Source organism: Aedes albopictus, chromosome 2, assembly GCF_035046485.1.
Source record: "Aedes albopictus strain Foshan chromosome 2, AalbF5, whole genome shotgun sequence".
Classification (NCBI taxonomy): Eukaryota; Metazoa; Arthropoda; class Insecta; order Diptera; family Culicidae; genus Aedes; species Aedes albopictus.
This window is the reverse complement of record NC_085137.1, coordinates 266145901-266168403: the sequence shown is the minus strand read 5'-3', so window position 1 is coordinate 266168403 and position 22503 is coordinate 266145901. Positions and strand designations below refer to the sequence as shown.

At 44.4% G+C, this 22503-nt stretch overlaps 4 protein-coding genes across 4 annotated transcripts; 3 read left to right on the top strand and 1 right to left on the bottom strand.

Moving 5' to 3' along the window:
- Positions 1 to 2912: 2912 nt before the first annotated feature.
- LOC134288071 (uncharacterized) lies at positions 2913 to 4318 on the top strand. Its single transcript, XM_062851759.1, has 2 exons — positions 2913 to 3959; positions 4187 to 4318. Exons 1-2 carry the CDS (start codon positions 2913 to 2915, stop codon positions 4190 to 4192), a joined length of 1053 nt encoding a protein of 350 aa, XP_062707743.1. The 3' UTR covers positions 4193 to 4318.
- Positions 4319 to 12942: 8624 nt separating this feature from the next.
- On the bottom strand, positions 12943 to 15276 carry LOC134286515 (uncharacterized). Its single transcript, XM_062848139.1, has one exon. It carries the CDS (start codon positions 15274 to 15276, stop codon positions 12943 to 12945), a length of 2334 nt encoding a protein of 777 aa, XP_062704123.1.
- Positions 15277 to 17962: 2686 nt separating this feature from the next.
- LOC134286514 (uncharacterized) lies at positions 17963 to 19528 on the top strand. Its single transcript, XM_062848138.1, has 2 exons — positions 17963 to 18013; positions 18095 to 19528. The coding sequence occupies exons 1-2, from the start codon at positions 17963 to 17965 to the stop codon at positions 19526 to 19528; spliced, it is 1485 nt and encodes a 494-aa protein (XP_062704122.1).
- Positions 19529 to 21756: 2228 nt separating this feature from the next.
- On the top strand, positions 21757 to 22503 carry LOC134286513 (uncharacterized). The gene has a single exon (XM_062848137.1). It carries the CDS (start codon positions 21757 to 21759, stop codon positions 22501 to 22503), a length of 747 nt encoding a protein of 248 aa, XP_062704121.1.

Here is a 22503-nt window from a genome sequence, read left to right as displayed (position 1 = left end):
ACTTCCACTTTATCATCCACTGGAGGAAATAATATGAAGTTCAATCGTAACAAGACCCATCATTACTATTATAATAAAACAGTTGTATTTTATTATTTCTATGATTGGAATCATTGAAAATTCACCCTTTCAGTGATTTGTGTTCGTCATTCGCATCTTCCAGTAACTTCTCAATCTCCTCACCATCCGACGAAAAAAAGATCTTTTCAGCATCGCCATCTGCTTCATCCGAGGCTTCAACCGTATCACTATTACCGACCAATGCTCTTTTTGTCCACTTCCACTTGGCAGCAATGGGTATCATCGAGAAACCCTCGAGCCATTGGGAAAAGTGCGACTTGTTTTTGCCGCCTGTCCTGGGGTTCTAAGTTCCCATAATCTGCATTGACATCGCCGATTAGTTCATTTCGCAAACCTGTTCAGCTATAGAGACATCGATGGAACTAAATCATCTGGTGTTGGTCATTGAACAAAACAACTTCGGTAATTACGGAAGCAACCGTGCTGGGTGAGATCCGAAGCTAAATCCTCCGGTGCGCGCCGGTTTAGTTGATTCCTCCTTCTCCGTTGGTTTGGGACTAATGTTTGGTATTATAGGAAATACATTCAGCTGATATGATGCTTAAGCTGAAACCGCATCCACTGGCGGGAGTGGTTGGCTAGGCCGCGCTGGTTCCACTGCCAACATTTAATTTTTGTTTATCGACATTAGGATGCTGCGGTTCATGCTATTTTTTTTTTCTCGTCGAAGCGCTTCCGGGTCTGGATTAGTCCAGTACCTTAGGACGTCAGTGTACTATTCAAACTCAAGCCGCTTCCCGGCTTCCAAGCTTTGGTTAGTGGGTTGGAACGTTGGTTCAAAATCTCCAAGATTCGTTTGGCCGCATTCAAGAGTGTTGAGATGTCCGATCCCAGGTTGGTGGTGGAAGATGAGAAATTTGACAGGAACGACAACGGCGTCATCTGAATCGGAACTCTCAAGTTTTTCGTCGAGTATCCCGACTCCTATAGGCCTATAGGACAAACCACCGTACATCGTCCTCCCGTTGTAAAAGTTGGAAATAAAAACAAGCGAGGCTTTGTTCTCCAACCCAGGCACTGACTGATATCGCTACCAGCTCAGCGCCTCTCCTTTATTCAATCTAGGTATAACTTATTTACAATTTATTTCCATTTACCTACCAGTTGATACCTAGCTCTCCACTGAGCTGTGTGATGCACCTCCAAGAATGTACCTACCATTCAACAGTAAAACGTACAAAATTAAAAAAAAACTGCTGTTAAAAATGGTACTGCGCTCAGATCCTCGTTGGAATCAACCTCGGTAGCATTCTGGGAAGATCATAAAAATATGAATAAACTGATCACACGAATAAAATAAAAATATACTTACAAATCCCCCCACTTCACCATTCATTTCTATTTCCTTATTGGAGGAGCATGATCCTCGTCCTCTTCCTGCTCCCATCATCATTCGCTGCTGCTGTCGTTCGATATTCGCCACTTCCGATTCGCAGAAGTCAAGTTTCCATTCCCGCCGGCCGCCGATCTAAAACTTCTGCAGTTGTTTTTCTCGTTGTTTCCGCTACCGGCACCCCTTGAATTTATTGCGGGGGGAAACCATTTGGATATAGGGTCCAGAAGGATGCTCGATACGCACTACACGGAACTGCAAATGAACCCAAATTTAAGTTGTTTTGACGCAATCCCGGTCTTCCGTGGAATTACTCAAATTTGCGTCAAACAGCGATAGTGGCGAATGAGTAGTTCTCGTTTGAGAGCGGCAAAAAAATTAACCCAGTGGTAAGTTATTTTCACCCAACGGAGGCCTCAATTGACGCAAATTTGGGTTAACTCAAGAAAACCCAAATTTGGCTTCTTCCACGGAAGAGCAGCGGATGCGTCGGTGCTTCTCTCTTTGTTTTCGAAAACATTGCGGTGGGGCGAGAGAGAAAACAACCCAACTTTGAGTTAAAACTTTAAGCAGTTTAGTCAAATTTGAGTTTTTAAAACTTATTCTTTGGGTTATAATATTTTTCCGTGTATAGGATGCAGGATACGCAGGAAAGCGCAGGAACAGACCCGGCGCCCGGCGGATAACGAGCGGGTTTGACGGTTTGACATTCAAAATTGTAAACATGTCAGGTTGACAACAGCCAGGTTTGGAAGCATAATCTCCACACTTTAAAACATCTCCACAGACAAGGGGTGGGCACACTACTTCGCACGGCGATTTTTATATCAATTTGGAGAGAATTTTCGAGTTTTCAAAAAATTGTATATGAAAATCAGGAATCTGTAGGACAGATATAGCTTGATAGCTTTATAAATTAAAATATTCTGATAAAATATCTGCTAATCCATTTGTTTGAATTGTTCCTATTTGTGCAAAATAAATAAAATCAGAATTTGTATATTAGCAAACCCCACCAACCACGCATGAAGCTCGTGCTTTCCCGCATTCGCCATCGAGGAAAGCATGGTTGTAGCCATGTACCTCATTCCACTCTAGTTGTTTGCCATATTGCACAAATAGGAACAATTCAAACAAATGGATTAGCAGATATTTAATCAGAATATTTTAATTTATAAAGCTATCAAGCTATATCTATCCTACAAAAGAAAAAAATGTGTCCGTGTTTAAGTTTTATTTAGAGGAAATCCTACAATGGCACAGCCGGTAGGAACGTGTGTTTAAATTTAATAGTGAGGTGCTTAATTAAAACTGTGATTTTTGTGTACTGCTGGCAAATGAATGTATATGTAGTAGGCTGTGGTGAATAGATCTAGAAGAAGTAGGCTTTGACTAGGACAAATGACATTAGAGGACCATTCTGAAATAAACCATTGAAAAAAATACATCACGTTGAATCATTTCCCCCTACATCATCAGAAGTGGGATTACCATCAAGATGTTTTTACGGAGTCAGAAAACTTCGGATGAGTACCAAGAGGCCGTGCATACTTCTCGATCTGCGGAATCCGTTCTCGGGGATGGAAGTCTCGCTCAACGTAGTAAAGCCGGCGGATCAAGACCAGCGGAAATCATTCTAGAGGATGAAAATCTCGCTCAGGAGAATACAGGAGAAACTCGTGTGGCAGCATCAAAAGGTTTACAATTTTCTTCAAGAGAAGGAACAGGTGGTTCCAGAAACACAACAGTGAATCCAGTATCGCTCAATCCCGTTTACTCAAGTCAACAACCCGTTGTTAACCCAGTTGAAACCGCAAGCTCTTCATTTGGACAGTGGGCAAATCTTCCAAACAACTGTTTGCGCCCTGAAGAACTTTCTTCAATGCTGCCGACTTTTTCTGGTCAATATCAAGAGGATGTGAACCATTTCCTGAAAATATTGGCTAACACAAAACAAGCGCTCAATTTTAACGATCAAACAATGAAAATGGTATTATTCAAGCTGCTAAAAGGAAAGGCTCCACACTGGCTACATTCAAATGCAGACTTTATGCTGAAAAGTTATGATGAATTAACAACCAACTTACAAGCTATGTTCACAATCAACATCAACGCATATCAATTGAGGAACCAACTTGCTAGACGGACCTGGTCGGGACAAGAATCGTTTGAGGAATACTATCAAGCAAAACTTTCACTAGCACAAAAACTGAACTTACCGGAGAAAGAGTTTATTGAATATTTGGTGGAAGGTATTGAAGATCAAGTATTTCGAAATCAGGCAAGAATCCAAAATTTCAAATTTATTCATGAGATGGTACAAGTGTTCCGGCTGATAAGATTCGATCCGATGCCAGTTAGGAGGAAGGTGAATCTTTGCTTTTCGTGCAATCAACCTGGACATTTTGCGGCAAACTGCAGAGCTGAACGAGGAACTGATTTCAACCGATTGCAGTATAGAAATCCCGAAAGGAAATTTGGAGCACCAAAACAAAAACCTAATGACAGGACAGTATACGTTGTAGAGGACAATAATGACGAACAGGTTAGTTGTAACGGATTGGTAAAGTTTAGACTAATTAATAGTAACACAAATTTGAGAGCTCTTTTCGACACAGAAAGCCCTATCTCACTGATACGCCGGGGTTTAATCATATCAAATGAAATTAAAAGAATTAATAATTGCAGTAATTTCCGGGGTATCGGTGGGAAAAGGCTAAAAATTTTAGGTTTATTCACCAGCAAAATTTTGATTCAAAATCTTATTTTCAGTATTGATTTTTATGTTGTTCCGGATAATGTACTAAGCCTCATTGATGCAATCATTGGCCGAGATGTCATCATGCAACCTAATATTCGAACAATAATTGATAATGATATCAAAACATATTCTGTAGATTCTGATAATTTGAAAGTTGAAACCCCTGTAGAAAAGGTAATGGAAAATAATTTGTACAGTATCAATCCCAACATTTTAGAAAATATTAAAATTGGAAATATATCTAAAGATCATTTGGCATTACTTTCGGAAATTTTTCGTTCCAAGTATTTTGATTATGATAAACCAGCTAAACCAAACACAGAATATGAAATGGTTATTAGTTTAAAAAAAGAGAAGCTTTTCACTATAAACCTCGAAGGTTGTCGTTCGACCAAAAACAAAAAGTTGATGAAAAAATCAAACGACTTTTAGAAGCAGGAATTATTAAAGAGAGTTGCTCACCTTTTGCCAGTCCAATAGTTTTGATTCCCATGAAAAACAAGGAAATTAGACTTTGTGTTGATTACAGGAAGTTGAATAAAGATACAGTACGTGATAATTTTCCACTTCCTGTCATAGAAGATTTATTTGATAACCTTAAAGAAAAAAATTACTTTTCAATTCTTGATCTAAAATCTGGTTTCCATCAAATCAAAATTAATCAAAATTGCACAAAATATACATCTTTTGTAACGCCAAGTGGACAATATGAATATTTACGTGTACCGTTTGGATTATGTAATGCTCCAGCGGTATTTCAACGATTTATTAATAGAATATTTTCTAAACTTATTAAAGAAGGTAAACTGTGTGTCTATTTGGATGACATTCTAATTGCAACTAGAACTATTGAATATTGGGCCGTTCTTTCTATAAACAGCGGAAACTATAGTGCAGGAAACTACTGTAGAGAAATAACTTTATTAATTAAAATACTAGAGCTAATCGACCACGAACGTGTTCACACATGAATGGCGTTTCACTGAATGAAAGCTTGTTATGTTGAATGGCGCGCAAAGGGATCGCGCCATCGCAGCAGGCGGTGCTTTGTGCTGCCAGATGTGAAAGCTCACAGTTGTCAGCACAGCCGTAACGGTTAGAGCATCTTGATCGTTGCTCCATCCAATACTCCTCCTCAACGATCTCCGCCGGTCAGTCCTACCATACCAGCGAACTTCCGAAGCTTTATCTGCCCAAGTGCCTTGGTGAGCAGATCCGCCGCCATTTCTTCAGTGGAGCAATACAACAGCTTCAAGATTCCTGCGTCGCACAACTCCTTCACGAAACACTGACGGGTCTCGATGTGTCTGGAACGCTTGGTTGTCCGTTCAGAACTGACGAACTTGATGCAGCTCTGGTTGTCCTCCCACAGCGTCACTGGCTTGAACGAAGGTTCTCCGAAGTCCTCGAAAAGTTTCAGAAGCCAAACTGCCTTTTGGCTTGTCTCGCTCAACGCCACGTACTCCGGTTCCATTGACGACAGTGTCACGAAATCCTGCAGACGACTTGTCCACGAAATCGCTCCTCCGGCGTACATGAACACGGTACCGGTCGTAGACTTGCGAGACTTCAAATCACCCGCCCAGTCCGCATCCGCATAACCAACCAGCTTGCCTTCAGGATCTCCGTATCGTAACTGCCAATCCTTTGTACCTTTCAGGTAGCGGACCACTCGTTTGGCTGCCACCCAATCGGCTTCCGTTGGTGCACACACGCTTCTCCCCAAAATGGACACACTTGCAGCGATATCCGGTCTCGCGCAGACAGCAACGTACAGCAACGCTCCCACCAGACTCCTGTATTGCGTGTTCGTTTTCAATGGAGGACTATCTTCCCTGGTCTTGATGAACCCATCCTCCATCGGGGTTTTCGCGAATTTTGCGTCACCCAGACCGAATCTATCGGCGATCCGATCTATGTAGCTTTCCAGCGAAATGCCGTACTTACCACCTTCCTTTCGGACTTCCATTCCCAGGAAATAGTTCGCGTCTCCTAGGTTGGCCATCTCGAACTCCTTGCTCAGGGCCGCGTAGACCTTTTCGATCTCCTCCTCGCTGTCGCAACCGACCAGAATATCATCGACGTAGACCAACAAGTAGATGCGCCTCCCGTTGACGACCTTCGTGTAAAGACACGGATCAGCTCGACTTTGCTTGAATTTGATCCCCAGAAGCACAGCATGCAGACGATGATTCCAGCACCGAGCCGACTGTTTCAGCCCGTAAATGCTCTTCACCAGCTTACACACCTTCCTCTCTTGTCCTGCGACCTCGAAGCCACCCGGCTGCCGCATGTATAGCTCCTCTTCCAGTGTGCCGTACAAATACGCCGTCTTCACATCGAAGTGCTTCAGGACCAAGTTCCTCTTCGAAGCGATGGCCAGAAGCGTCCGCAGCGTCGTCTGCTTGATGACCGGTGCAAACACCTCGTCGTAGTCCTGCCCGTATTTCTGGTTGAAACCCTGGGCGACCAGACGAGCCTTGTACTTCACAGCCTCTCCAGCAGCGTTCCGTTTGATCTTGTAGACCCACTTGCACCCAACTGGCTTCCGTCCAGGCGGGGGGTCCACCAGCTTCCACGTTCCGTTCTCCTCGTGAGACCGCAGCTCTTCCATCATGGCCCTTCTCCACTCAGCACTCTTTTCGCAGCTCAAGGCTTCCTGAAGCGTTCTCGGCTCCATCTCCTCCTCTGGGGGAAGAGTGCCTGCCACGAAAATTTCCTCAATCAGACGCCTTGGAGCTATACCCTTCGTTGACCGTTGAGACCTTCTTGCGATTTCGTCCATCGGAAAACCATGGAATGAACCTTCAGACGCTACTGAATACTCGGAAACGTCCAACTGCTCTTCATCCGGTTCTTCTTCATCACTACTTTCTTCGGCTCCGGGTACTGGAACAATTTCTTCAATTTTCTTCCCCTCAAGCGAAATAATGACTTCTTCTTTCTTCATTTCAGGAACCACTGACACTTCTACTTTGTCCTCAGGAGATTCCAGTTCCTCCTGGCGCCCGTGGGGCACTTCTTCTTCACGCACTTCCACGAACTTCGCATCACGACTTATCAAAACCGTATTGTTCTCGGGATTCAGGAAACGATATGCTTTCCTCCCCTCCGCGTAACCGACGAAGACCAACTTCACTGCTTTCGGATCCAACTTTCTTCGTTTCTCCTTTGGCACATGAACGTACGCCTCCGAACCGAAAACGCGCAAATGAACATACGACGGTTTCTTGCCATGCCACAACTCGTACGGTGTCTTCTCACGAACCGACGACGGAAGACGATTTTGCAAATAGTTCGCCGTGTTCAAAGCCTCACCCCAATACCTCTTGTCCAAGCCCGACTCGAGAAGCAAACAACGAACCATTTCGACTTCGTACCGGTTCTTCCTCTCCGCTTTACCGTTTTGCTGCGGCGAGTACGGTGCGGTTTGCTGCAAGACGATCCCGTTTTCGGCCAAAAACTGCTTGAACGCTGTGCTCGAGTATTCTCCTCCTCCGTCCGTACGAATGATACGAGGATACCGGCCGAACTGATTCTTCACCAGACTGCAATACTCACGCACTTTCATATCAACTTCTGACTTCGCCTTCAACAAATATACCACTGTGTAACCGCTGTAGTCGTCCACCAGAGTAACGTAGAATCGATTACCGCTGGGTGTGGCAACTTCCATTGGACCACCGACGTCCGAGTGCACAAGATCTCCGACCGCTGACGATTTACTCTGGGACTGCTTCGGAAACGAACTCCGACTCATCTTCCCTTTCAAACAAACGCCGCAGACGCAATTAACACTGCACTTCTGAAGCTTCAGACCGAATCCCATTTCGTGTCGCACTATCTTCGCTACTGCTTCCGGATCACGATGACCGAGCCTACGGTGCCACAAATGCTCGCACAATTCTGGATGGTTCACAGTCGACGCCAGTGCTTGCTCCGGGAACTGCTTCAGTCGGTATAACCCACCGCTCCTCTCGCCTACCAGGACTGCTTCCTTGTCACGAAGGACTCGACAACCCGTTTTCTCGAATACCACACTGTACCCAAGATCACAAATCTTACCTACGGACAGCAAGTTACCTGCGAGGGACGGTACGTGGTACACGTCGTTCAGCGTAACGTTCATCCGGACACCACTTCCCGTTATCGACGCCACCTTTCCGGTTCCAGAACCACCGGACTTGATGCAGGTTCCGTCGGCCAGACAGATTTCCGCACTCTTGCTTCGATCCACGTTGTTCAGCAGCTTCACGTCACTCGTCATGTGCGAGGTCGCTCCGGAATCCAGGTACCACTTTCCGGACTCGCACGGAGTCGCCGCGACCAAACACATTTCCATCACTCCACTGGACACTTCAGCTACCATGTTCGCTTTTCCCGTGTCTTTCACTTTGTCCCTGTCCGACTGCTCCTTCCTCTTCGGACAGTCACGTTGGAAATGTCCGGGCTGGTGATAATGATGGCACACAACACTTTTCTTCTTCCTTTCGAATTTGTTTTTTGCCACTCATTATCTTCAGAGCCTTTTCACTGCTCTCCACACCACCCCCACAAACTTGTCGTCGACGCCACTCTTCGCGTAATTTGCTCTTCACAAATTCAACAGTCACTTCCGCCTCCGGTCGGCTCTCAATCACGTTAATGAGACTACCGTACGACATCGGAAGGCTCGAGAGAATTAACGCCATAAACACTCTGTCCTTTAGTCCTTCCCCCATCACTTCCAACTGATTGTGCAATGCCGTCATGTCGTTCAGATGGTCCAACAAATTACCCTCTTCCGATAGCCGCATCGAGCACAATTTTCGCAGCACGTGCAAAGTAGATGACAGTGACGACTCTTCATGAATTTTCTTCAACGAGTCCCACATCTCCTTTGCAGTCGTCTTTCTGATGATGTGCACGAGTTGCGTATCCTCCACAGCCAGACCGATCATGGCCCGAGCTTTCCCGTCCTTCAGGGTCCAGTCGGCCGTCGGCGTACCGGGCTTGTCTTCCACCACAACACTGAACAGTTCCTCCTTCACCAGGAAAAGTTCCATTTTGAACTTCCACACCGCGAAATTATTGTCATTCAACTTTTCGAACGATACTTTTACGTCCGCCATGTTGCTTCTCACACACACGCGTCGTCGCTACCGAACCGAAAAATTTTCCACGAGATGCAACCACGATTCCACCGGAAGATTGTTCCTACAGCTTTCACTACACTACCGGGACCATAACCTATTGGGCCGTTCTTTCTATAAACAGCGGAAACTATAGTGCAGGATACTACTGTAGAGAAATAACTTTATTAATTAAAATACTAGAGCTAATCGACCACGAACGTGTTCACACATGAATGGCGTTTCACTGAATGAAAGCTTGTTATGTTGAATGGCGCGCAAAGGGATCGCGCCATCGCAGCAGGCGGTGCTTTGTGCTGCCAGATGTGAAAGCTCACAGTTGTCAGCACAGCCGTAACGGTTAGAGCATCTTGATCGTTGCTCCATCCAATATTGAAGAGCATTTTGAAGTTTTACAACAAGTGCTCGAAATTTTGAGTCAAAATTTATTAGAATTGAATTTGGAAAAATGTAAATTTGTGTTCAATGAAATTGATTATCTTGGTTACACGGTAAATAATAAGGGTAGAAAACCAAATAACTGTCACATAGAAACAGTCAAAAATTTTCCGGTTCCTAAGAGTTACAAAGATATTCAATGGTTTTTAGGTTTAATGAGTTACTTCAGAAAATTTATTCAAAACTTTGCTGTTATCGCCAGACCTTTATACAATTTGCTACGGAAAAATACGGTGTTTCATTTTGACGAAGAACAGATCACTGCATTCAATCTTTTAAAACAAAAATTGATTTCGGCACCTATTCTTGCAATTTTTGATCCTCATGCTGATACCGAGCTTCACTGTGATGCGAGTTCGTTTGGATTCGGTGCAATATTATTACTGAAACAATCTGATGGCAAATTTCATCCTATAAGCTTCTTTAGTAAAAAAACGGAAGAATTCGAATCGAAACTCCATAGCTTTGAATTAGAGACATTAGCTGTTATTCACGCAATTAAGAGATTTCATGTTTATTTGGCAGGCAAAAGATTTAAAATTTGCACAGATTGCAACGCGTTAGTACAAACTCTAAAGAAAAAGGAAGTTAATCCAAAAATAAACAGATGGGCTTTGTTTTTGGAGAGTTATGACTTTGAACTAGAATATAAAAAGAAAAAAAAATGAGGCATGTTGATGCTCTCAGCCGGATGCATATGGGCAAGAAACCTGATGATAAGTTAAGGAATAAAGCAACAGATAATTTAATTGGATTACTTAGTGAACCTCAAATTGAACAAAATATCATTTTGGCCCAAGAACCCCGGATAAAAAACTACCATTCATTACATGGTAAATATTATTAACATATGACTGGTTTTATTGTTCACAATAAAACACATAGTACATATATTGTTACTTTTTACAATAGAAATCAAGCCCATATAGTTCGTACAATAAGTGAACATTACCTGAATTAGTGACTAATTGATTCGATTGTTTTTCAATAGTTCTATAATAATTTAAAGTTACTATCAGTAAAAATTAATTTAAGTTGTTTTTAAATAGTTGCAAAAGTGCCTGCAAAGTTCTCATGGACTTTTTATTAAAAAGAGTTTATTTCTCAATTACACTTAAAAACAATTCGTAACAAATAAATGTAAGACGGAAGAGTTTAGAGTTGAGAGAATATCGAAATAGTTTCTTTATTTAGAGAAATAACATTACAACGCGCACACGCGAGGTCACCAGTATGGCGGTCGGATTAGAACTGCCTGCACGAACTTTTTTGCCGAGGGGCTACCCGATCCTCCCACACGGCCTTTCCTGACACTACTTCCGACCCGGAAGTGTCCATGGCTTGATGGAGTCACCAGCGGTAGTCGTCTTCCTCGGGCCTTCGGCTTCATCGTCGACCTTCAATACTTCAAAACGATCGTTGGGTAGAACTTCGGTGATCTCGTACGGTCCAAAGAATTTCGGCTTGACTTTCTGGCCCACACCAAATTGGGTTTTCGGTATCGCCACCAGATCTCCAACTTTGTACTTCACCAGCGGCTTCCGACGAAGATTGTAATACTTCCGGTTCTCCTCTTGCATCTTCTGAATGTTCTTCTGTGCCACACTGCGTAGCTCACTTCGTTCCTCCTCAAAGCTTTCTTGGATTTCCTTTCGCAGCATTTCGTGTAAAATGGCATCTTCTTTTGTTCGCATCTTAACGCCCGTCAGCAATTGAAAGGGTGTCATGTCAATCGCTCTTTGCCAACTGTTATTTAAGCATTTTTGAACGCCAGGCACATGCTTGAACCATTCCTCTGGCTTGTCGACGGACATCTTAGTTATCAACGGAATGATGATTCGATGAACACGCTCTACTTGTCCATTTCCACGGGGTACTCCAGTAGCAATCTTGTGAAGCTCAATGTTTTCGTCCTCGCAGAATCTCGTGAATAATCCGGACGTGAATGCGGAGCCTCGGTCACAGATAATCCTTCTCGGGTTACCGAAGGTGTCGGTGATTATGCGCAGCTTCTTCACCGTTTCTTCCGCGGTCGTTGACTTCGTAGGGAACAGCCATACAAACTTGGTAAAGGCATCAACCACCGTCAGAATGTAGTTGTAGGACTTCTTGGTTGATGGCATTGGGCCTAAATGGTCGACATGGAAGGTGTCCAACGGGACATCACCTTTCGGGATGGGGTGTAACTCTCCCTCAGGCTTTCCTCGTTTCTTTTCACCAACGATACAAGCGACACAAGTGGCAATGCACCGCTTGATCTTCTCCTCTAGTCCTGGTACGTAATAGTCCTCGTTGATCCTTTCCTTCACCTTCTTGACTCCGAAATGTCCTCTTTCATGCGCCGACCGAATGATTTCCATCTCCATAGACTCCGGAACGTAGATCCTCTTCGATTCGCCATCACCTTCGTACAAGACACCGTTGCTCACAGAATAGCTGCTGACACCTTCACCCTGCTCCAGTTCCGTCAAAATCGCCATCGCTTTCTGATCCTGCTTCTGTGCCGCACGAGCCTTGGCAACAATCGGTGCGGACACGACCATGACACTCGCCCTGGACAGAGCATCCACGTGAGGCATCTTCTCTCCACGACGATGCTCCACCTCGTAGTCGAATTCGGCGAGATCCACGACCCACCTTGCAATCCGTGGGTTCAGCTTCTTCTTGGACATCGAATCTTTGAAGGCCATGCAGTCGGTAATGATCTTGAACTTCCGGCCAAGCAGATAACATCGGAACTTTCGAACGGATTCGACAACGGCCAACGTTTCCAACTCGTAGGAGTGGTAGTTTTTCTCGGAACCATTCGTAAGGCGGCTGTAGTAATAGCAGGGGTGGAATTTCCCATCATTGTTCGCTTTCTGCATCAGGATACCTGCCAACGCCTCCTTGCTGGCATCGGTATGAACCTCGATGTCGCCGTCAGGGTGGAAAATCCGCAACACTGGGAAGCTGGCCAAAATCTGCTTGATACGGTTGAAGGCACTCACCGCATCTTCATCAAACTGAAAAGAACTTCCCTTTTTCAACATACCTGAAAGCGGACGCGTTAGGCTTGCGAACGCTGGGACGAACTTCCTGAAGTAGCTGGCCAATCCGTAAAATCGCTGCAGTTGCTTCACTGTTGTTGGCTGCGGAAACTGCAACAATTTCTCGACCTTCGCAGGTGCCGGTTCCACACGGCCATCGTAAATCGTTTAGCCGAGATGTTCTACTCGACGTTGCAGGAAAGCGCACTTCTTCCAATTAAACTGCAATCCATTCTTCTCAGCCACTTCCAACACTCGTTTCAACACTTTCAGTCCTTGTTCTTCATCTTTGGACGGAATGATGACGTCGTCCACGAATGCCATAATCATCTCGTCATTGATCAAGTCTTTAAACACCGTAGTAATGAATCGACCGAACGCGTTACCACTTGTACACAATCCAAACGGTGCTCGTAGAAACTCATATTGCCCATCACTCGTCACGAACGCGGTGTACTTTCGACTCTTCTCTTCTACCGGTACGTGAAAGTACGAATTCTTCAGATCGAGCGTCGTGTACACTCGAGCCTCCGACAACCGATCGATTTGGTCTTCAACGTTGGGCATTGGAAATTTATCGCGCACTACTTTTTTGTTTATTTCCCGGTAGTCAACACAGACGCGGTACGATCCGTCCTTCTTCGGAACGACCACAACCGGACTCGCATATTCACTTTCGGATGGCTGCACTATGCTGTTCTTCATCCATTGCCCGATTTGCTTCTTCACCACTTCTTTTTCCAGCTGTGCCAACCGACGAGGATTTTCACAAACGGCGTCGTCGTCCTTCAACTTGATTGATAATTCATTAGCAGCAACCACTGACTGACTCGGACTATAGTTCTCAATCATTCCCAAAACTTCGTCGCGGTATTTGTACGGCACTGAAATCTCGTTTTCACCAATGTACTCCTCTACGCGGCGGATCCATTTGGCATCACTCTGTTCCGGCTCTTCAACTTTTGGTGGGAACTTTTTCACTCGCGCCCCATCGGGAGTAATCGCGTAATCGACACTGTTAAGGAAATCCATTCCAATTAACAATTGCATATCGATCGCGTCAACCGGCACAACATAGAAACGCACAACGTATTTTTCTTCTTCGATTTCGGCTTCGAGATCTAGTTCGCCGCAAACCGTATTCACTTTTCCACCGTAGCCGCGCACCTTCATCGATGATTTTCTCATCGGCGGACCGGATTCCGACAGATCCGTCCACAAATCCTGCCGAACCAACGAAATTTCACTCCCGGTATCGATTATCGCAGAAAAGTCGCGCCCGAACAACTTCATCATCACACACGGTTTGCCATCGGCTTGCAGTACATTCACTTTAGATGCTGCTTTTTTGTCACTCTCCTTTTTCTCCTTCTTCTTGCTGCAATCTTTCGACAGGTGACCAAACGAGTTGCAGCCAAAACACTTCGGTCCGTCGTTCTTCTGCGGGCACTCGTTCGCCACATGCGACGCCTCGCCGCAGTTGAAGCAGTGACGCTTCGCTTCGGGTTTACTGCTCTGCTTCGTCGATTCCGATTTTCGGTGCTCTTTCTTTCGTCCGGCGTCGTCGTCCACTCTCGGCTTGCGTTCCGCTTTCCGCTGTACCTTTTCGAAGTTAAGCAGCTTCGCCTTCAGCTCTCGGATCGTGCTGGCTTCGTACAAGAGGGAGCGATGAAATGCGTCGTCCGTTATTCCATCGACAATGTACTCACACACACTTAACTCATCAAGATTGATCGCGAGGGCAATTCGTTGCATTTCGTAGATATAGTCTCGCGTCGATTCCGTCAGCTTCTTCTTACGCCCAGCCAACGTGCGATGAACGTCGCTTGCCCGTACGAAAGGGGAAAATTCACGGATAAGGGCAGTCTTCAGCTTCGAGAATGTTGATAAATCGCGTTGGGAGAACACGAATCGCCGTGCAGTGCCAATCAACTTTTTCCGGCACATTATTAACTTCTGCTCATCGTTCCAGAATGCTGTTTTCGCCATGGCCTCAAACTGGTTCATCCACATTTTCACATCGTGGCCTTCCTCTGCTCCGAATGCTTCGATGCTGTCCTCCACATCACGAAATGAGTATGGTCGTTGCTCCTGTTCTGCGAGTGGGGTTGGCTTCGGCGTAGACGTCGTTCTCTTTCTACCCACCGCCGTCGTGAAGAATTCAGAGTCGTCCGTATCGTCGTCAGCATCTCTGTGTGAGTAATCGTTTTCGTCGTTCGAGCGGTCGTCGTCATCAACTTCATCGACCAAGCCGTCGTCGTCGTCGGCGCGTCGGTCGTCATCGTTTTCAACATTCGCATCGCCGTCGTTCTGATTGCAATCCTGCGCCGCGTCTTTGGCCTCAGGAGCGCCGTCGTTTTCCGCCATCGTTTTGTCGTGATCGACAATGCGTTTTGCCATAGCCTTTTTATTTCCCGTCGTCGGCAATCCTCGTTTTTCGCACTCTCGCTGAATGCCGAGCTTGGTCAGCGTGTCGCACAAGAGTACAACGTCGTCCTCCATCTTGAATCGTCCGATTCGCGTCGTTTCACTTTTAATTTACTAAATCACACTTTTAACACATCGCGTACACTATCTCAACAACTCTCCTTCCCGGATCGAGCCCCCATGTAAGACGGAAGAGTTTAGAGTTGAGAGAATATCGAAATAGTTTCTTTATTTAGAGAAATAACATTACAACGCGCACACGCGAGGTCACCAGTATGGCGGTCGGATTAGAACTGCCTGCACGAACTTTTTTGCCGAGGGGCTACCCGATCCTCCCACATAAATAACAATAAATATTATTGTTGCTTGGATCATGTTTGCATAATCAAATACAAAATCACTTGACATATTTTTTTATAGTTTTCGTTTTGAATTTGAGTACAGTGTTTCGGTTTCGGCTATCGAATGTTATTCGCTAAAACTTCAACGACTGACAGACGTCAAGCCGTGTTGGCAGAGGAAGCTCTCAATGAATAACTGAGGAAGTACTTATAGAAAACTAGCTGAAAAGCAGGTTTAGCCAAGTGAGGATGTTGCGACAAGAAAAAGATGAACAATGATTTTTCAAATGTTTTCCAATAAATTAAAGGAATTTAGTAAATAGTAAACTGCCATTGATAAAAATACAAATACAATTAGTTTAATGGGGTCAATTGAACCGATGTGAAAATAAACATGCAATAATATTTGTTGTTATGTAAACAGATTTCGCCTTTGAAAACCCAAAGAATTCATATTTCTCGGTAACATTTTTCTCCAGCATTTACAGATACTAATGGCCACATGAATTGTGAACGATTTATGGTATGGATCATACGACCTGAGGTCTGACTTGTGATATTTGGCAGTTATTTGAAAAGATTGAAGATAGATCTTATCAACAGCTGCCAAGGGAACGTCCATAAATTACGTCACGTTTTTAGGGGAGAGGGGGGGTTCCGTAAAGTGTGACAACCCATACAAAAATTTCAGAGGTCTCATACAATAAGTGTGATATAGGGTGGAGGGGGGGTTGAAAATGGGCAATTTTTGCGTGACGTAATTTATGGACGCTCCCCAAGCAATACATACCAGACAGACATCAGAGTTTTTGATTCTTATCATAAAATGTGCATATCATTCTGGCGGCCGTTAGTGCTCGTAAATGCTGGATATAAATGTTAGCGGGAAATATAAATTCTATGGATTTTCAAAAGCGAAAACTGCTTACAAATAACAACAAATATTATTGTATTTTTATTGTAACAACGATGCATTGACGCCATTCAATTAATTGTATTTGTATTGTAAGAACAATGAAAAAACATTAAGATGTATTGTTTTCTTTTGAAAATTGCCCTAAAAATGTCTCATAAAAACACAATACATTCTATTGTTTATCGCGAAAAAGTGTATGAAAATTTTCTTAAAATTTTATGGTTAAGATACATAACGACCATCATTTTTTATTGTAAAAGTGCCATTTACCATTCGCCGAATGGTATAGAACAATAGAAGTGATGGTGAGTGTGCCGTGTAAATTACAATACGTTTAATGGTGAATATTTTTCGAAAAAATGGTGTTGTAACAATAAAATTTATCGTATTTTTATGATACTTTTTATCAGGGACAAGATTCAAAATTGACAAATGTTAAACAAATGTTAGAAACTTCGACTTTTCCAAATTTCTTACTTCTAGATGGAATTTTGTTTAGAAAAGACAATGGTAAAAACTTATTAGTTGTTCCGAAAAATATGATTGATAATATTTTGAGGATGTGCCATGATAACTGTGGACTAGACGTGTGCGCCGCCGCGCCGCGCCGCGCCGATGAAAAATCAACGTGAATCGGCGTGCGGCTCCCCAAAGTCAACAAGAATCAAATATACTATATTTTTTAAACGGGGATTGGTAAAGAGGTGTTATACCCATGCTCTGGTGGAAAAAGTTTATGGTTATGTTGTTTGAAGCCGATCCAGGAAACATCGGCGTGTCGACGTGGCAATCGGCGGCGGCGGCGGCGTGAAAACCGCACGCCGATCGGCGTATCCCTTCTCAGAAAGGCTACAATCATCAAAACCAGAAAATTTCTGCAGCAGCACATAGCTAGATGTCCACTTGTTGTAATCCAATCATTAGAAAGTTGTTAACTTTGTTTATAATTGTTAAAGAAGCTCCACGCCGATGCACGCCGAGTTCACGCCGAATATTCGGCGCACACGTCTACTGTGGACATATAGGAATAGAGAAAACAATAGCAGAAATCAAAAAGAATTATTGGTTTTCTTGTATGAGGAAATTTGTTAAAAAACACATAAAAAATTGTTTGTCATGTATTTTTTACAATCCGGTTGGTAAAAAGGAAGGGTTTTTGAAAATAATAGAGAAAGGGAATAGTCCATTTAACACCTTGCATTTAGACCATTATGGGTGTTCCGGCATCGTAGCGCCCCTCGTACGACTGCCGTATTATTTTCTGTAGTGTTTACTATTGTTAGTTTATTATTTCCACTGGGACTAAAAAAGCGCGGCAACCCGCTAGAAGAAAAGAATTAGTTTAGTTTGTAGTTCGTCATCAACGCAATAAAACGTTTTTGTATCGCTTTTCCGAAGTCGCGTGTGAGTTTTTACTCCCGGAAAATCCGCAGTCCAAGGCCAAAATCAATTGGAATCCTACAGTCCATTCCATGTCGAAACATTTGGACCTTCGATCCGAATAATGTCGGACCTACAAAGGCTAATTACCCGTCGGAACGCCCTGATGATTCAGGTGCGTGGAGAGCTTTCAGTCGCAGACGCTGTCAAGGAGCGGAATCCCTCCCTAAGTGAGGTTAGGGATCGACTGAACTAGCTGAAGGAACTTGCTGCTAGCTTTCGGGAGACACAAGGATCGATCGAGGAGAAGCAGGAGAACCCCGATGCCATCGCATCCGCCCACAACGTACGCAAGGAGTTCTTCGGTATGTTCTACCGAGCCAAGGACGTTTTCGAAGGCTACTTGGACGAATTCGACGTGGGATCATCGGTTAGCCAGCGAACAGCGGTCGAATCGAGCGACTGGAAAGAGGCATTTTATCTGCTCATCGAGACGCAGCGGAAGCTGCTGCTGGATCAGGCAAGGACCACGAAAACCGTCGAAAATCTTGCACAGCTGTCGAATAGTGCCCCTCTCGATGGAAGTCAGATGCCGAATTCGCTACCCCAGCTCGCCGTTCGATTGCCTGCCATCAACATTCAACCGTTTAGTGGTGAACGTAAACAGTGGATGACGTTTAAGGATATTTACGTTTCAACGATCCACAACCGAGCCGACATTTCGGATGCGCTAAAGATGCAGTATCTTTTTTCGTACCTCGAGGGAGATGCCAAGAGATTGGTCAGCAAATTTGCTATCTCGGGCGCCAATTATCAAAATGCGTGGGGCATTTTGATTGCCCACTTCGACAAGAAGCGCTACACCGTGTTTTCGTTGGTTCATGAGTTCCTTGCTCAATCTCCGGTAACCCAAGCTACTCCGCAGCCACTGGGCAGGCTGGTAACAACGTCCGACGAGATCATCCAACAGTTGGACGCGTTGGGAAACGACTTCACCGGCCGAGATCCGTGGCTGATTCATCTTATCCTGGAGAAACTGGACAAGGAGACGCGAGCAAGCTGGTCACAGGAAGTTGTCGACACCGAAAATCCCACCTTCGAAGATTTGTTGGAGTTTCTCAAGAAGCGTTGTGAGGTGCTGGAAACGTGTTCGGCGTTTTCGAAGAAACCAGTGAATGAACTGAAGAAAGAAGCGGCCAAGCCGGTAGCAGAGAAGCTGAAGATGCTGCATACAACAGTGGACAAAAAGTGCGCGAAGTGCTCTAGTGAGCACAATACGTATCAGTGTGAAGACTTTAAAAACATGAGTGTGAAGGACAGGCGAGAACTAGTGCAAAAGGCCAAACTCTGTTTTAACTGCCTACGACCCTCACATTCTGTGAAATCGTGTTCGTCGAAAACGGTATGCCGCAATAGTGAGTGTAAACAGCGCCACCACACGCTGCTGTGTCCGGTGGCGAAGAAGCCTGATCAAGTGGTGGCGAAGAAACAGGAAGAAGATCAGTCGCCGGAAGTACCTGCAAAGGAAGAAGGTGTCGTCGTTGCGTTGACAGCCGGAATGGAACAAGGCGACAAGAAATCCATTTCGTTGCTACCCACGGCGGTAGTGAAAGTGCAGCAGGCGGATGGTGGATTCAGTTCGGCAAGGGTGCTGATCGATTCTGGGTCGCAGGCATCACTACCCGCATAGTTGCGAACAAAAAGGGTAGTATCTCACATATTGTCCACAACCACTTGCAACTACTCCTGAACGATATGGCATGATACTCACCATCACTCCGTGTGGTAGTGTAAGTATATTGTAGTATACCACTTGGCATATTGTATTGGCCTATTTAACAATATGGCGAATAGGCTGTTAAGTTAGGTTACAATAAAAAATCTGCTTTTTTCTCGAACAAAATTTTCGCAATACAATAAGCCAAAATGTTATCTTGTTGTTTATTTTTTGCAACAATAATTGCAAGCCATGTTGTTGAATAATTGTTTAACCATACATGTTACTAGAAATTATAACATCAAATGAAAATGTTTGTTTATTGTGTTGAATATTTAATTTAACAGCATACTGTATTGTTGATGTAGTTTCATTTAAAAATTGCTATAGATAGCTGTAATGCATGAATATATGTACTGTGTACGCAAAGCAAGCATTACTCTAAATTAGCTAAACAAGTTAAATTATAGATTTATTACTCGAATGTGATTCATTTCTATACAATTGTCAATACAGACCTATACAGACATGTGCTGGCTTTGTATACGCAGTACATATAATCATGCATTACCATTACAGTCTTAGTTAGAAGAAAAGTATGAATGATTACTGTTGATTGTACATTATTTTAATTATTTACATTATTTTAATTATTATATAATGTGTATATAGCTTAAAAATAAGTGTGGTTCTACAAAATTTCTGACTTGAGTGGATCTGCCTGATGACACTATCCTCGAAAACGGCATTCTTCGGGAGGACCCTCTGCTTCTAGGCGCTCAAACCGAACGTGTACCTGATAACACATATTGGCGTCCGATTTTCGATGGGTTCCCAGCGTGATTCCTGCGATGGCTCACTGATTGGCTCCTTCCAAGAACCCCGCTTGATGAGTTGGTTTGGGTACATTTGCGGATGGTCACTGTTTCTTTGAGACGAGAAGTGACCGCGGAGTACTCTTGCGTCCACCCCGCTTGGACTCAGCGGTCGTGGCATGGCGGTGCTGTTCGACCATGGTGGTGGTGCAGCTGCTGAAATCCGTCGTCGTTACCGTATCCATGGGGACAGATTGGGCGTCCGCCTGTTGTTGGGTTACGGTGTTGGTTAGCGTGACTGAATCCAGGTCGGCAGCCAGTTATTTCGACTATTTGTCGAAATAGTCATCTCCAATAGCTGACGGCGTTGAACTCCGGTGCCGGCTGTCGCTGTCGTATCGTCGGAGTCGGAATCGAAGTTAACCGTTGATGTATTTTCATTCGCAATCTGCAAAACAATTTTTGAAAAGAAATGAAACTAACACATTTGCAGACGTACAAAAAATTACCTTTGTTATTCCATTTTATTTCGAGGTTGGAATTGGAAGACAATTTGGACAGCTTGCCGGAAACCGAGCCGGAAACTGTAACTGGAATCCTTGCTGGAATCTTTCGCTGCAGACCAACGGGTGCAAGAGAACATTCAATCGGGCATGCAGATGCTGAGTTTGCAGAAAACCCGTTCTGCCATCAGTGGACACAATTTGAATGGTGCAGACTGTGCATGCCAATTTGCCAGGAGGAATGCCGCCGGGTGACCGACAGCTAACCGTCGATGCCGACGATGGGAACGCCTCCGGAAAATGTTTTTTGCTCTGGAAGGAAAAGATTAATTTCAGATATGTTTTGGTTTTATTGTTGGTTTTACCATGTTTTACCCTTAAAAGTGCTTAAACATACCTGAACAGGCTGGCTACCGCTCCGAATGTAAATTTAATACCTGAATCTTAACGATTTTCAAGTAAATTTCTCAGGTTTGCTATTTTCCTGTGTTGTTTGTTTCTTGAGAACTGTCGCAGCAAGCAGGGCAGCATAGCTTTCACATATACCGATGCGTGCAACAATTTGAGAAATTGTTCAACATCAGTAACAAATTGTTAAATGAATTTGTGTGAGTGTGCTACGATAAATAAGCACAAACCACTTGACAAGTGGTGATTTTATATTGGCCCCATTTCTCACGTGTTTCCTTCTTCATGTCGTTAAACAATGTTTGCAAAATATGATACATTGTTAACACTTGATGTGGATTACATAAACTGTGACTTATTGTTAAACGAGCTGTGTTGCATATTCTTCGACATCAAAGCAACTACCTCCCGTATACTGACTTTAACAGATAGAACAAATTTATTGTTTGGACCTCAAGACAAATTGTATTTCGCTATGCGGGTAGTGACCGAAGCCTGTGTCCGGAAGCTGAAACTACCGCGGCGTAACGGAAAACTCGTGGTCAACGGACTTGGCCAGCAGGAAGTGGGAACAACACGTGGTTTGGTTACCATTCGTCTTGCAACACGGTTCAACGACGTCGTAGTCTTGACCACCGAGGCTTACGTGCTTGGGAAACTCACCACCACAATCCCATCTCAACGATTCAACCCTGCCAATTTGAAGCTTTTGGATGACTTGGGAGATCTTGCCGACCCGGAGTTCAACCGACCGGGTGCAATAGATATCATCCTAGGTGCAGACGTTTTTCTTGCTCTTCTGGAAGGGGGACAAGTCAAGAACGAAAGCGGCCAAACGGTGGCCCAACGGACGATCTTCGGGTGGATCGTCGCCGGACAATACGACGCGTCTGAAGTTATCCCCAACAACCACGCCGTCGTCAATCTGCATGTTGACATCGATCTTAACCGAACCTTGCAGAAGTTTTGGGAGCAGGAGGAGATTTCCAAAGCATCACCGCTTACTCCTTCTGAGCAGCAGGTCACTGAACACTTCAGTTCGACCCTGCAACGGGACGAAACAGGACGCTTCATTGTCAGACTACCCTTTGATGATTCGAAGCCAGCGCTCGGCGGTTCCCTCGCTGTAGCCACGAAGCGGATGCAATCCATCGAGCGACGATTCCAACTGGATCCCGAGTTCAAGCGCCAGTACACTTCTTTCATGCACGAGTATCTATAA

Excerpts from the sequence above, each read along its gene's own strand:
- LOC134288071 (XM_062851759.1), top strand. The coding sequence starts at position 2,913 with ATGTTTTTACGGAGTCAGAAAACTTCGGATGAGTACCAAGAGGCCGTG.
- LOC134286515 (XM_062848139.1), bottom strand. The coding sequence starts at position 15,276 with ATGGAGGACGACGTTGTACTCTTGTGCGACACGCTGACCAAGCTCGGC.
- LOC134286514 (XM_062848138.1), top strand. The coding sequence starts at position 17,963 with ATGTCGGACCTACAAAGGCTAATTACCCGTCGGAACGCCCTGATGATT. Across the intron at positions 18,014-18,094 it reads GGAACGCCCTGATGATTCAG|CTGAAGGAACTTGCTGCTAG; the intron begins GTGCGTGGAGAG and ends CGACTGAACTAG.
- LOC134286513 (XM_062848137.1), top strand. The coding sequence starts at position 21,757 with ATGCGGGTAGTGACCGAAGCCTGTGTCCGGAAGCTGAAACTACCGCGG.